Source organism: Cydia fagiglandana, chromosome 4 (assembly GCF_963556715.1).
Source record: "Cydia fagiglandana chromosome 4, ilCydFagi1.1, whole genome shotgun sequence".
NCBI lineage: Eukaryota > Metazoa > Arthropoda > Insecta > Lepidoptera > Tortricidae > Cydia > Cydia fagiglandana.
The window spans coordinates 5,887,378-5,901,092 of NC_085935.1; the positions used below are offsets into that span (position 1 = coordinate 5,887,378).

The window sequence follows — 13,715 nt, forward strand, 5'->3', positions numbered from 1 at the left end:
CGTGATTTTTGACCAAAGTTAAGCAACGTCGGGAGTGGTCAGTACTTGGATGGGTGGCCGTTTTTCTTTTCTTTTTTTTAGCATTATGGTACGGAACCCTTCGTGCGCGAGTCCGACTCGCACTTGCCCGGTTTTTTTTCTGTTTAAGGAACGTTTTCTTTCTCGTTATACTAGAAGGTACTTTAGTAATGTATATATTATGTAAAGAAGACCATGACTTTATAGCAAACACTTGAAGTAATTCCAATAAAATTATAAAAAGCTATTTAATAATAGGTAGTATCACCACTAGCGTTGAAAATGTACGTAATTAAATTTTATTGTACATTAAACTCCGTCTAAGCTACATAAGTTTGCACCGACTTAAACAGAACATGTAAATTAATATACACAAAAATACATTACAATTATAACTCGCAATTTTTTTAATTCAATTAGGTAGCTTTGTTATAACACAATAAATTAAACAAAATTGTAAACTACATTACTATCTAAAATTAAAAATTAAACTAATCTAAATTAAAATAAATCTAAAAAACCGGGCAAGTGCGAGTCGGAGTCGCGCACGAAGGGTTCCGTACCATAAAGCAAAAAAAAACGGAAAAAAATGCAAAAAGAAAACGGTCACCCATCCAAGTACTGACCACGCCCGACGTTGCTTAACTTTGGTCAAAAATCACGTTTGCTGTATGGGAGCCCCACTTAAATCTTTAATTTATTCTGTTTTCAGTATTTGTTGTTATAGCGGCAACAGAAATACATCATCTGTGAAAATTTCAACTATCTAGCTATCACGGTTCGTGAGATACAGCCTGGTGACAGACAGACGGATAGACGGACGGACGGACAGCGAAGTCTTAGTAATAGGGTCCCGTTTTACCCTTTGGGTACGGAACCCAAAAAAGGCCCCCGCGGCATTGTGTCAAATATGCTGGCAATTATAACATAAAAACCCTAAATAGATACTAACTATCTTACCTCCTCATACGCCACATGCACCTGGAGTTACCATGGTTACCAGTACAATTTGACACTGGGTGAACCGAAACAATAAGGTAAGTTCTAATCTATTATTTTATTTTATAAATAGAAATGCTCCCAATATTTTACATGTAGAGACGTATCTCTTTTTAATATATTTAGGCAGATACTTTTGACGCGTAGGCACATTGCCCTAAATAATGATGCGGACTGTACCTCTTAGAGATGCAACGGATAGTTATTTGGCCGGATACCGGATACCGGATATTCGGCCTGACCATCGGCGAATATCCGGTATCCGTCCGCCGAATCATCGGCCAGCGGAACTATACCTACATTTAAGTTTTTCAGGTGCTCATTATGCAGGTTTGATCTGTTTCGTAGTGAACTTTCGCGCGGACTCATTCATAGGTTCCAAATGAGTGCGCGTGCAAGTAGCTGGGGTTCTAAGGTCCACCACCTTGCATTTTGGAGACAAAGCAAACCGCTTGGAACAGGTGTTCCTGGGGATGATCTGAGCCGATTAAGCCCGGTTGCCAAGAGGTTCCACCCAGCAGGTGGGCAGGGGAGGGGGGGCAAAAGTGGCTCCGGCGCGCCTCACTCTAAGCTATATATCTGCATACATCTAGCAACTATATCAAGTTTGGTGTCTTTTTCGTGTAATTCGAGGATGAAAAATTCATTTCTGTGACTACATTTTCACTCTTCCATACAAAAAAATCGAGAAATTAAAAATTCCAAAAAAATCTTTTCACTTTTTTTTTCGAAAATCTTCTACAAAATGAAAACTATGAGGATTTGCTCTAGAAAAAAAATACCTGTGAATAGCCCAGTTATCCTACTATATAGAATAGTAAACTTGTTAAACATTTTTTTTTCATAACTCTGATAAAAAAAATGTTTTGTGTCGCGCGGCGTACCTGCATTGTAAGAGCGGTATGCAGCGTTTAGGATTTTTAAGTATGTTTCGATGGTTTCTGATAAGTTGTTATTCTTCTGGTTGTAGAAAATTACTTCTGGACGTGATATATATACAAATATAAATTAAATGTATAAATATAGATGTTGGGAAAACTTTCGCCAATAGAGTTATTATAAATGTGATAAAATTAACAAAGCAGATGTTTGATTAAAATGCGGGTTAAAATACGAGTAAGATATATATTGTTCGCAATTGCCACTATATGCCCATGGGTCCGTGCATTTTAGTTTTTTCTTAACGCAGTTGCACCTCCCTGCGCATTTTGTTTTGCAGCGGCAACGAATAAGCTCTAAACAAGCAGCAGCCGCCGCAGGTAGGCTTGTACATATGGGCTCCCAATAACCATTTTGTTTGGACCAGCTCCAGTCAGCAGGACATGGAAGCTGTTGCTGAGGGGCTATAATCTGTCCCCAAACATAGCCTCCTTGGTAAACTGCACGGAGAATATGTTTACGTAGGTAGCGCATCTTCCATTGGAGGCAGATTCTCTAACTGAAGATTATTTTTTGTAAAAAGTACTTTTCGGCACTCTTTTACACTTGTACTTGTACCTGATCCGAACACTGTAACACCATGCATAGTATCAAAATAATGTCTAAGGACCAATTCACATCTCGTAATTCAAATCTGTTCAGATTTAATATTGTAAGACTCTTACTTGTCATACAAGACAATAACATTTTTTTCCAAAATTGGCTGCTCAATGTTGTTTTGTTTACCGTATTTAAATCCCTCCGGAACATTACAAGGACCACTAAAACCAGGATTGTCAGATCCCTCATATTTCCCACTTTTCTGTATGCTGTATGTCTCACATGGACACTAAGGGCATCCGAAAAACAGAAAGTGAATGCACTAGAGATGTGGTGCTGGAGACGAATGCTGGGCATATCATGGACTGAGCATCAATTATTGAGGAGCTTGGCATTAAAGAGCGGTTGCTTTCTACGGGCAAAACTCGGTACTCAACTTCTTTCGACACGTGTCTCGTCGAGACGGAACCTCTACAGAACGTCTAGTTGTGCAAGAAAGAGTAGGAGGTGACAGGGCTAGGGGAAGATCTCTAATGAGATGTACTGACCAAACCAAATCAGTGTGTCGGTCACAGTAAGCGAATGCTTACGGAAAGCAGCTCTACGGGAGGAATGGCGACGTGTCGTTAAATGAGTCGCTCAAAAGTTTTCATAATGGCCACGACCACTCTATCAAGAGTGTAACGAAGAAGAAGGCCCTCCGTTACAGCAGGATATGCGCTTTAAGCTTGAAATACGCTTTTTTTCCCTTTCCACACACAAAAGAAACTGTGTTGTAACCTGAAAAGGCGTGGAAGAATGGCAAGACTACTATCCTTTCTGGTCCTGTAAAATAAATCATATATCTATGAGTTACAAATAAAATCATATATTTAAAGAAAGTTTGCAGCACGTGACCATTAGCCCAGTTGACCTGTCTCTTATTGCGGTGACATATTTATTTATTTTATTTACAATTAATGGAAGAACTACAAACGTTAGCTTAAGAAAATGCAATAGCATGGCACGAGAGGAACAGGTGATTCTTTCCTGTGCCAATCCTCCATTAATTGTAAATAAAATAAATATGTCACCGCAGTATACGAGACAGCTCACCAGGGCAATTGGTCAAGTGCTGCAAACTTTCTTTAAATATATGATTTTATTTGTAACGCATAGATATATAATTTATTTTACAGGACCAGAAAGGTCAGAAGTCTTGTCATTCTTCCACACCTTTTCAGGTTGCGACACTGTTTCTTTTTTGTATGGACAGGGAAAAAAGCGTATTTCAAGCTTGGAGCGCATATCCTGCCGTAACGGAGGGGTTTAAATACGGCAAACAAGGCAATATTGAGCAGGCATTGCCAATATTGATAAAAATTGTTATTGTCTTGTATGGCAAGTAAGAGTCTTACAATAGTAAGTATGGACAGATTTGAATTACGAGGTGTGAATTGGCCCCTAGACGTTATTTTAACAAAATGCATAGTATTTTGTTACTGATTTTACGAGTACATCAGGTACAAGTACGAGTGCAAAAGAGTGCCGAAAAGTACTTTTTACAAAAAAAAATCTTCAGTTAGAGAATCTGCATCCAATGGAAGATGCCCTACCCACGTAAACATATTTCTCCGTGCAGTTTACCAAGGAGGCTATGTTTGGGGACAGATTATAGCCCCTCAGCAACAGCTTCCATGTCCTGCTGACTGGAGCTGGTCCAAACAAAATGGTTATTGGGAGCCCATATGTACAAGCCTACCTGCGGCGGCTGCTGCTTGTTTAGAGCTTATTCGTTGCCGCTGCAAAACAAAATGGGCAGGGAGGTGCAACTGCGTTAAGAAAAAACTAAAATGCACGGACCCATGGGCATGTAGTGGCAATTGCGAACAATATATATCTTACTCGTATTTTAACCCGCATTTTAATCAAACATCTGCTTTGTTAATTTTATCACATTTATAATAACTCTATTGGCGAAAGTTTTCCCAACATCTATATTTATACGTTTAATTTATATTTGTATATATATCACGTCCAGAAGTAATTTTCAACAACCAGAAGAATAACAACTTATCAGAAACCATCGAAACATACTTAAAAATCCTAAACGCTGCATACCGCTCTTACAATGCAGGTACGCCGCGCGACACAAAACATTTTTTTTATCAGAGTTATGAAAAAAAAAATGTTTAACAAGTTTACTATTCTATATAGTAGGATAACTGGGCTATTCACAGGTATTTTTTTTCTAGAGCAAATCCTCATAGTTTTAATTTTGTAGAAGATTTTCGAAAAAAGAAGTGAAAAGATTTTTTCGGAATTTTTAATTTCTCGATTTTTTTGTATGGAAGAGTGAAAATTTAGTCACAGAAATGAATTCTTCATCCTCGAATTACACGAAAAAGACACCAAACTTGATATAGTTGCTAGATGTATGCAGATATATAGCTTAGAGTGAGGCGCGCCGGAGCCACATTTGCCCCCCCTCCCCTGCCCACCTGCTGGGTGGAACCTCTTGGCAACCGGGCTTAATCGGCTCAGATCACCCCCAGAAACACCTGTTCCAAGCGGTTTGCTTTGTCTCCAAAATGCAAGGTCCCCTTAGAAAACAGGACCTTAGAACTTCTGCTAAAGTCAGTGGAATTATTAAATTGTTTTAAAATAATAAACACGTACTATTATGACCGTGTCTGTTTCTTAAATCCAATTTGTTTACTCCGAAATCAAGCAATGTTACTATCCGGTATCCGGCCGGATAGTAGGCCATTATCCGGTATCCGGCTGGATGAAAAAATGATGGTCGATAGGCCGGATACCGGATAGTAACCGAATATCCGGTGCTTCTCTAGTACCTCTACTCAATTGTAAGTAGATAATTATATAGAATATATACAATCAAATCGAATAAGCTTCGCTATCAATAACAATGACCATCAAACTAATCCTCGAGCGAACCGTACCAGCCTATGACGTCACAACTTACATAAGTACTTGTTTCCTGAACTAAATTGGACTACATCCCGCTACCCGATTAGCCCGATTCCAAATCCAATCAAAACTAAACTTAAACTCTACAACTTAAGATTGAAATTCAATTGTTTGTAGAATTTAATCAGACTCGACCGTCGTGTTCTTTTACTTTCCAAAACGGAACCTTAACTTGTTCAGATTAAGATTTAATTTGCTTTGTCCGTATGTTTCGTGATTCGTGTATGGAGCCAATGGGGGTAGGTTGGGACAGGTGAGTTTAGTGGTAAATTGGGTTGATGCCGGATAGGGTAATGAACTGCCTGAAGTGAAAAATGTTGCGTAATCGTAATTAGTTTGTACTATTATCGGTTTCACACTTTGAAATGCGGGTTTTTTTTAGATGGCAGATGGCTTTGGCTTCTTAGTACAACAACCGGTACATGGACCTAATAAGCATTAATATGAGTTTACATATTACACATTTCATACATTTTGTTGTGTTGTTCCTGCTCTTAAAATAAAGATGACTTTATATTCTAGTAGTGTCCATATTTGCAACTAAAATATAAGGTCTCCTTTTTTTAATTTTTGAAACGTATTGTTTTGTACTCTTGCTCTACAATCTAATATTATTATATAGAAGGAGCGATGGCATCAGCTACAATAGTTGATTACCTATAGTCCGTTTTTTTTAGCATTAGAAAGAACTTCGCAGAAGTAAGCTTGTGGTTCCAAATCCGGCACTTTTAGCGGTAATCATTTGAAGTAAATTATATGTATTGACCATGCTACATAAGATAATTCTATAATTATTAACAATTAAAGAGCCTGACAAAAACTGCACGCTTGCTTCTGTGGAGTTCTTTCTAATGCTAAAAAAAACGAACTATAGCGTTGGTTTAGTTTTGACAGGATATTTTATTTTCCATTAACGTGTTTACAGTTACGTCTTTTAATTATTGTAAAAGTTTTTTTTTTATATTTCAAAAGAGATAGATGGAAGTATACACCGTAAGCCAAATTAAACACCTATTTTACACGTGTCAAGTTAACTACTAATTACTTAACATAAAAACAATAATTATCTAACATACTTAGCAACAAAGCATAATAAATTAAAACGATTTGACCCACAAAACCTTTCTGCTATATTGCCCGTAATTGCAACCATAAACATGCATTTATGGGCTGTCAGGTGTCACGGCTCCAAGGGAATTGTTGTTACTTTGTAAGAGTCGTTAGTCAAGTCATTAAAATCACTATAAAATTATTGTGATAGGTGATGATGATGTCACCATACCTATCACAACAAAAAATATATCTTAGCAAACGTTGTGCTTTGTTGGCGAACAGTTTCGTACACGGCGGGAAGAAGAAATTTGAACTTAAAATTAAATTACATAAGGTTCAAATTTCTTCAATTTTTTCCCTACAGATATCAATTTCTTCCCACCGTGTACGGAGTTTTCGTAATAATTGTGACTCAAAATGTTTGCATGTCATGCCGATTATTCGGTCGCCGAATATTCGGTATTCGGCCACATTCACTATTCGGGGCATCTCTAATAATTATTATTATTTGTCAAAACCTGAGTTAGGCTGCCTTTCTATTGATGCGGAGATTTTTTCTGGTTATTCACAATCAGAAACAATTTCAAATAGGTAAGTAAGTATGTAAGTAGTAACTGAGTAGTTATTACAGGCTACCATGTTATATACTACTTGATATAAGTAGTAGGCAGATAGTTGATTCTAATCTTCTTTAAAATATTTTATAAATAGGCTGCATGTTGCATGCATGACTGCGAAAGCCACAATTGCCACGAAAAGTAAAATTGCGTCAAAATGAACATACCTATTATAATAAAAAAAACCGTTACTGTTTTATTTTCATCACTTATCGTAAAAATAAATACACCTATTAAAAATAAATATATAGGTACATTGCTTAACCCTTCGGATGGCGCCATTTTTGAGCTAATGGAACGACACCTTTTTGTAACAAATGAATGACTAAGTAATTCATAAATTGTATCAAATTTAATTTACCTGCTTAATAGACTGGCGTATTTCCACTCTAAGGATTAAAATATACATTCTTATAGCTTACTTCTAATGGTCATATCATACGTAAATGCAATGCACTAATTAAGATCAAAGAAGGATTATTATTATTATCCTTTTTGTGTTTTCACTAGCTAATTCTCTTAGTATCCCATCCCAAATGTATAAAACCAGACCAGACTAAAGTGCGGAGTTAGTAGCTGCCCGATTTGAACTCTAACATACGTCACCTAATTGACTTAATAGATCTAGAAACGATATGGATTAGATGTGTCAGTGTCAAAAGTGACGTTTTTGTTTCAAGAAACGTCACATTTGACACTGCCATATCTGATCCATATATTTTCTAGATCTATTAACTGATGTATCTTATGATAATCCATGATACCATGGTATACCATGATTATGATTGATGTATCTTTAAGTTCCAATCGGGCCGTTAGTCTCTACATTTATTTCCGCGGAACCACTTACCTTCGCTGTTGCTCGCGCCGTCGGAATCCCCCATCAGGTTCCTGATGCTGAACGAGCTGGTCTTCTTCACCTCCGGCTTCGTGACCTCACACTGCCCCCCTCCCCCCGCCTCCTCCTCCCCTCGCCTCGTCGTCAGATCCATTTTCAAATTCGGAAGTCGACCGTTCGCGTTCAAAGTGTTCAAACCGACCGGCTGTCATTTGTTTTTGCATTTTAGTTTGCGGACATTGCGAGTTTGTTTTGGATAGGTTTTATCACAATTATACTATAGTTTTAATCAATTAAGTCGTTTTTTTTTCAATATAAATACATAAAAAACATCAATACAAGATTTGTCTTCTCGTGTTGTTCAAATAAGGCACTGTTACAGAGTTTCCGAATCCATTCCGGTCACATGTCCACCGCCACTCAAAAATCCGGTTCCGCACAAGTATTTTGCAGTCACTGTTCCGCGTGCGAATATTCGCGCGACGCGCGCCGAGTCCGCCGAGTGCCGAGCGACTGGCCTCCGGCCCTCCGACCATCGCGGCGCGCGGCCCTCCCTACGCCTACAAGGCCTAAGCTCCGCCTCCATACACGTACTTCAATTACTCGATACGCGCGATTTTTTAACACAATCGATTTGTTTTAATGAGCCGTAATTGCGTTTATTGATACCGGATCAGAGTATTTTCATAGACGCAATTTACGGAACGGGGAAAAATACTTGTCGAGAGTTTTTAAGGGGATATTTTATGGTAATGCCGCATGTCAGGCGACTTTTATTATGAGACAAGTTAATGAGAATAAGTAAATAAATTAATGTTTTAGTTTTATGTTTTATAAGATTGGGGCCAGGGTGGCGCTGAGCAGATGTCATGTAAGTACTTTAATAGTATTCCATTGAAGATTAAGAGTGTTAATTTGTTGATCATGTTTGTACGGATATTATCTTCTTCGCATATACTTAATATATGCAAGCAAATTATTTACAGTATGATGCCTACGCTTATTATAAATTCATACTAAGAAAAACTTGTAAATGATAAGTATTTTAATATAGTCGTTAGGCTCGAAATGACAACTAGACTTTTTCATAATATATCTCCACAGAGATTAAAGACTTTATTAGTATAATTTCTTTAATTATTGGAAATTGTATGAGTATGCCTATTGGATAAGCAGGTAAATGTTTTGTTTTGCTTTTAAATTATATATTTATTTTGAGGAATTATTATCACGGAATAAATACCCAAAGTTCCCGAATTTTTTTTAGTAAATACCTTTTAGTATTTTTGAAAAACAGTTAATGATATACTAAAAGACAACAATCTAAATTACAATTTTATTTTAAATTCAGAAAGTTCAAAAGCGCTATATGCTTGTACAGATACTTAGGCAACGTATTTAATTGGGCATGGTACAAAACACCTAGGTACCTAGATGCAAAATGTCGCAGCGTCCTCGCTGCGACTACGCTGGCGAAGTAAAGTAAACAACGCGACGCAACGCAACGCATCAGTGGAGCCGGGCCCTATATTGCCAATAAGAGTACAGTCTCCTGCAATAATATGTTACTCTTCGAAGGCCGCAAAAATATGTGAAACACTCTTATGGCTATACAAATAAGACCTTGTCAGATATTTTGCGGCCTTCGTAGTGTAAATATTATTGCAGGACTGTACCTTGAACTAAGGCTTATTCACTAACGATTTTGTGATTGTCAACGACTGGCTGGGAGCAAGCATAAATAATAGTCACTAACTTACTAGTTACTGGACCTAACTAGAATTTATAATCTCAAAACATCGTCTCACTCAGCGGCTACACTATATTATCACTTATGATTTATTTTGAAAGGTTGTCAGCTGCACTGGGTCCTAGGAAAAGCTATTGCAGAGTTATTTTACATGTAACGAATAAAGTTAGACTCAGATTTATGTGAAACTACGAAGTGTTACGCTCGCTTAACTGAAATATGAATAAGTAGTTAAATAAAATTTATATTATTAAAATAATCTTGAAGATTGAATTAGATAATGTAATTGTAAAATAAAGGAATTACTGGCTAGATAACGCAAAATAGTAGTTTTATATTGATTTTTACACGATTAGCTAGTAATTTTGCCGTGGGATCTGACTAGAATGTTTTTATTAAAATGTACTAATAGGTATTTTCAGAGTAACTAAGATATTTAAAAGGTAACCCGCGCTGTTGACTTTTCATCCCTAGCAAGTTTCGCGCTGCGTGTCATAATATATATTTTATTTCCTACTAATTTCCTGGCTTTACTCTAACGCTACGTCTTACGTAGGCGAACAACACGCGAACGCGGCGCGGCGCGGCGCGGCGAAAGCGGCCGCCGCCGCGCCGCGCCGCGGCGCGCCGCCTGACATTCGCGTGCAAATCGCGCCGCACCGCGTTCGCAACGAGATCGCTTACGTAGGACACTTCTATGGGCATCAAAGGATTGATTTCGCCGCGCCGCGCCGCGCCGCGTTCGCGCGTTGTTCGCCTACGTAAGACGTAGCGTAATGGTATTCTTACTTCTTCACATTTCTTACTGATACGAAGTTGGCGCACATACATACGCCCCGATTCGAACTTTAAGATACGTCAGTTAATAGATCTAGAAACAATATGGATTAGATATGTCAGTGTCAAATGTGATTCTGCAAACAAAAACGTCACTTTTGACACTGACACATCTAATCCATATCATTTCTAGTATTAATTGACGTATCTTACAGTTCGAATCGGGTATATAGTTTTGGCCATCAATGCGACAGCCCTGCGCTAACTAGCGTCGCTGTTGAAATAGTCAAGTCTATTTGAGTAAGTGCAGAATGCAGTTTTATCTCAATGGCCGCCGACGCACGCGCAATATGTATGGGTGCATGTCTCGTGGGATAATATTATTCCATAATTACAAAATTATGGATGTTTGCATTCTGTAATTAATGGAATCTTTCTAGATTATTTTCCCCTCTTCCTATTTCATGGTGTTATCGTAGAAGAATTGTAGTTATTAAGAATTGAATTGTAATTTGCAGTAGGTGCCCTTACAGGGTTAATAATTTCATATTCATAGTTCTTTTTTTGTCAGATTGAATGATTTAATTATGTAATATTATGAATTTGGAAATTTTAACGCTTGAGGCCGAATTGTGGCTTTTTTTTATTGGTATTTCCATCTTTCTCTATATAAACATTCACGTATATTATAAGACAATTATCTCAAAATTAAAACAAAACCTTTATCACACGAACCCATTCACAATTTGAAAACCGAGCCCGCGAAACGGCGGCGCGTTCAAAGTGGCCCAGCGGGGCGCCGCGCCCAATCATCGGCCTGATCCTATTTGTATGGTAATCCGCTCATTACAAAGGACCCCTGAATTTATGGCCGAGGTCCCGGGGCAGTTTGTTTTGGACTCACAGGGTCAATTATTAATCTAGGAAAAAGACTTTTGAATTTAATTTGCAATTGTTCTTCAGGCCAGCATATGTTCGCCAGAATTTTTTACATATTTAGTTAAGTACGTAGATATTAGCGTCCATTTTCCGTATTGAAGAACGGTAATTAGTAACTTACTTGCAGTTTTTCGTATTATATTACCTACATATAGACTCTGTGCGGAAAGAGAAGAGTCGTAGAATGTATTGGATCCTATACATTTCACGACTCTCCTCTTTCCGCACAAACTCGATCTATATTCAGTCAATTTTAGTGTCTTAACATATTTTAGTAAAATCAACCAGAAGAAATGCAACTATGGGTTTATTGCGTCTATTTTGTATTTCTCGAATACGATTGGTCGGAACGCCCCCTATGTTACGTTTTATTTCCAAGCAGGGCTTTTATCACTAGATGACAGGAGCTCTTGTAATTCGCTTTGTTTATAACGAACTCAAATAGACGCAATAATCCCATAGTTGCATTTATCCCAGTTGACCTGTAATTACCTATTATCGTTTATTTTTTTCGACACCTTTTCATTTCGTACAAAAATATTTAAAAACGTAGGAAAATAAAATTTATCTATATATACGTTTGCCCAATGGGGATTGGGCACATAAGGTAAACGTACTAGTGCTCGACATGCCGAATAGATGACACCTTGCTGTCACCTCTATGGACAATGCCTTATGTTTCAAGATGACATGTACTGGGACCGGGTACCTAATGATTCTCCGAGAAACTTTTAGCAGATCATCGATTCGCCGACAACGATTCGCCGAACATCGTTTCGCAGAGTCATTTATTTGTCAATGTAACTTTTGGTCGACTAACGTTACGTATACTCTTGGTTCACATTACCGTTCAGTTCGCTTCTGTGTAAATTAGCAGTAACTATTATTGGACGATTTCCATTTAGCAGAGTAATCGTTACGTTTAAGCAATGTTTAGTCGAATAACGTTTCACATTTTACATATAAGTCGTTTGGAAAAAAAGACTTTTTGCAAAAATAAAGGAAACCCACATCGAAAAGGATAAAATAAAATATTACCCTTTTTTAAGTAAATTATGGTTCATAAAAATTGTTAAAATTATTATACTTATATGGTTTAGCTTTGTTTTGTCGGCAATTTTTCTATAGATTTTTGTTTCACAGAAAAAATACCAAGTATTTCAAATGGTTATGGTTCACCAAAAAATTAAAACATTGGTTTAGTTTCAAGGACAATTTGTTCATGTAATTTCATTTCACAGAATCATGGACCAAATACGGTTTTTACCAAAACTTAAGATACAGAATAGTCATTCCGTCGAATTTTATTTATACTAGAGTCGTTAATTTAACGCAATCTGCTTTTCTGGAAAGAATACATTTTTTAGGGGTCGCAGTTCTAACCTAACCAACCCACTTTTCCAGCAACGGTTCGTTTTCTTAGGGGTGCAGCTCTAAACTAACCTAAACTGCCTTTTTAGCAATTTAAATGAATACTACGACCCTATGAAAGTTAATTTAGTAAAATAATAAATTAGAGAGAAGTTTTTCTAGTCAATATTAATGCCAAATGAACACTATTGTGTTTCGACCAATGGTTTTTCGGGTACTTATGACAGTTACTAAATGATTATTCTACGAATAGTAAATATGCGTATCAATGTTCTGCTTATTGACTACTCTCGCAAACGACTATTAGGCGTAATGAGATTCGGCGAATCGTTACTCTGCCAAACAACCCGTCTGCGAATCGTTGACGGCGAAACAAAAATCGGCGTAATTTTTTTCGGAATATCAATAGGGCACCACTGGGACCGCGTCGAGCACCAGTACGTTTACCTTACAGCTTTGATTTTCTTCGCAGATGAATGTAGGTTTCCTCGTTATTTTTCTTCCTGTCTTATTCTATTAAAATTCTATAGACATCATTTTTTATCCCTGATGAACCTCAATTACCCAAGCACGCCGCCGCATCAGTTTTCAATAAAATTTCAGAGCTATCATAGCTACTTTTTAATATCCACTTATACCAAAACTACGAAGCCTTAACGCACAACATGGTCTTTATTACCGTGACAGAAAGTTGATAATCGCTTGTTTTGTTACTTTACAATCATGATTGTAAACCTTAATAATAAGATAGTAATTGTTCTAAATATGCGCGGTCATCGTTTAAATATACAGTTCATTATTTTATTTAGAGCCAACAAAGGTGCCTCGGCCAACTACCGTTGTATTTGTTTACCGCCGACAGAGGGACCGACTATTGAATCAGTAAATAGATTAGTAGGTACAT

At 37.3% G+C, this 13,715-nt stretch overlaps 1 protein-coding gene across 1 annotated transcript in view; it reads right to left on the reverse strand.

The window, feature by feature from the left end:
• The window catches only part of LOC134663528 (homeobox protein aristaless-like), a 123,704-nt gene extending 115,207 nt beyond the window's left edge, over positions 1–8,497 (reverse strand). Inside the window, exon 1 of the mRNA XM_063519921.1 lies at positions 7,987–8,497. Within this exon, the coding sequence (XP_063375991.1) occupies positions 7,987–8,128 (142 nt within the window). The 5' untranslated portion in view covers positions 8,129–8,497. The remainder of the gene's footprint in view (positions 1–7,986) is intronic.
• Between the last annotated feature and the right edge of the window lie 5,218 nt (positions 8,498–13,715).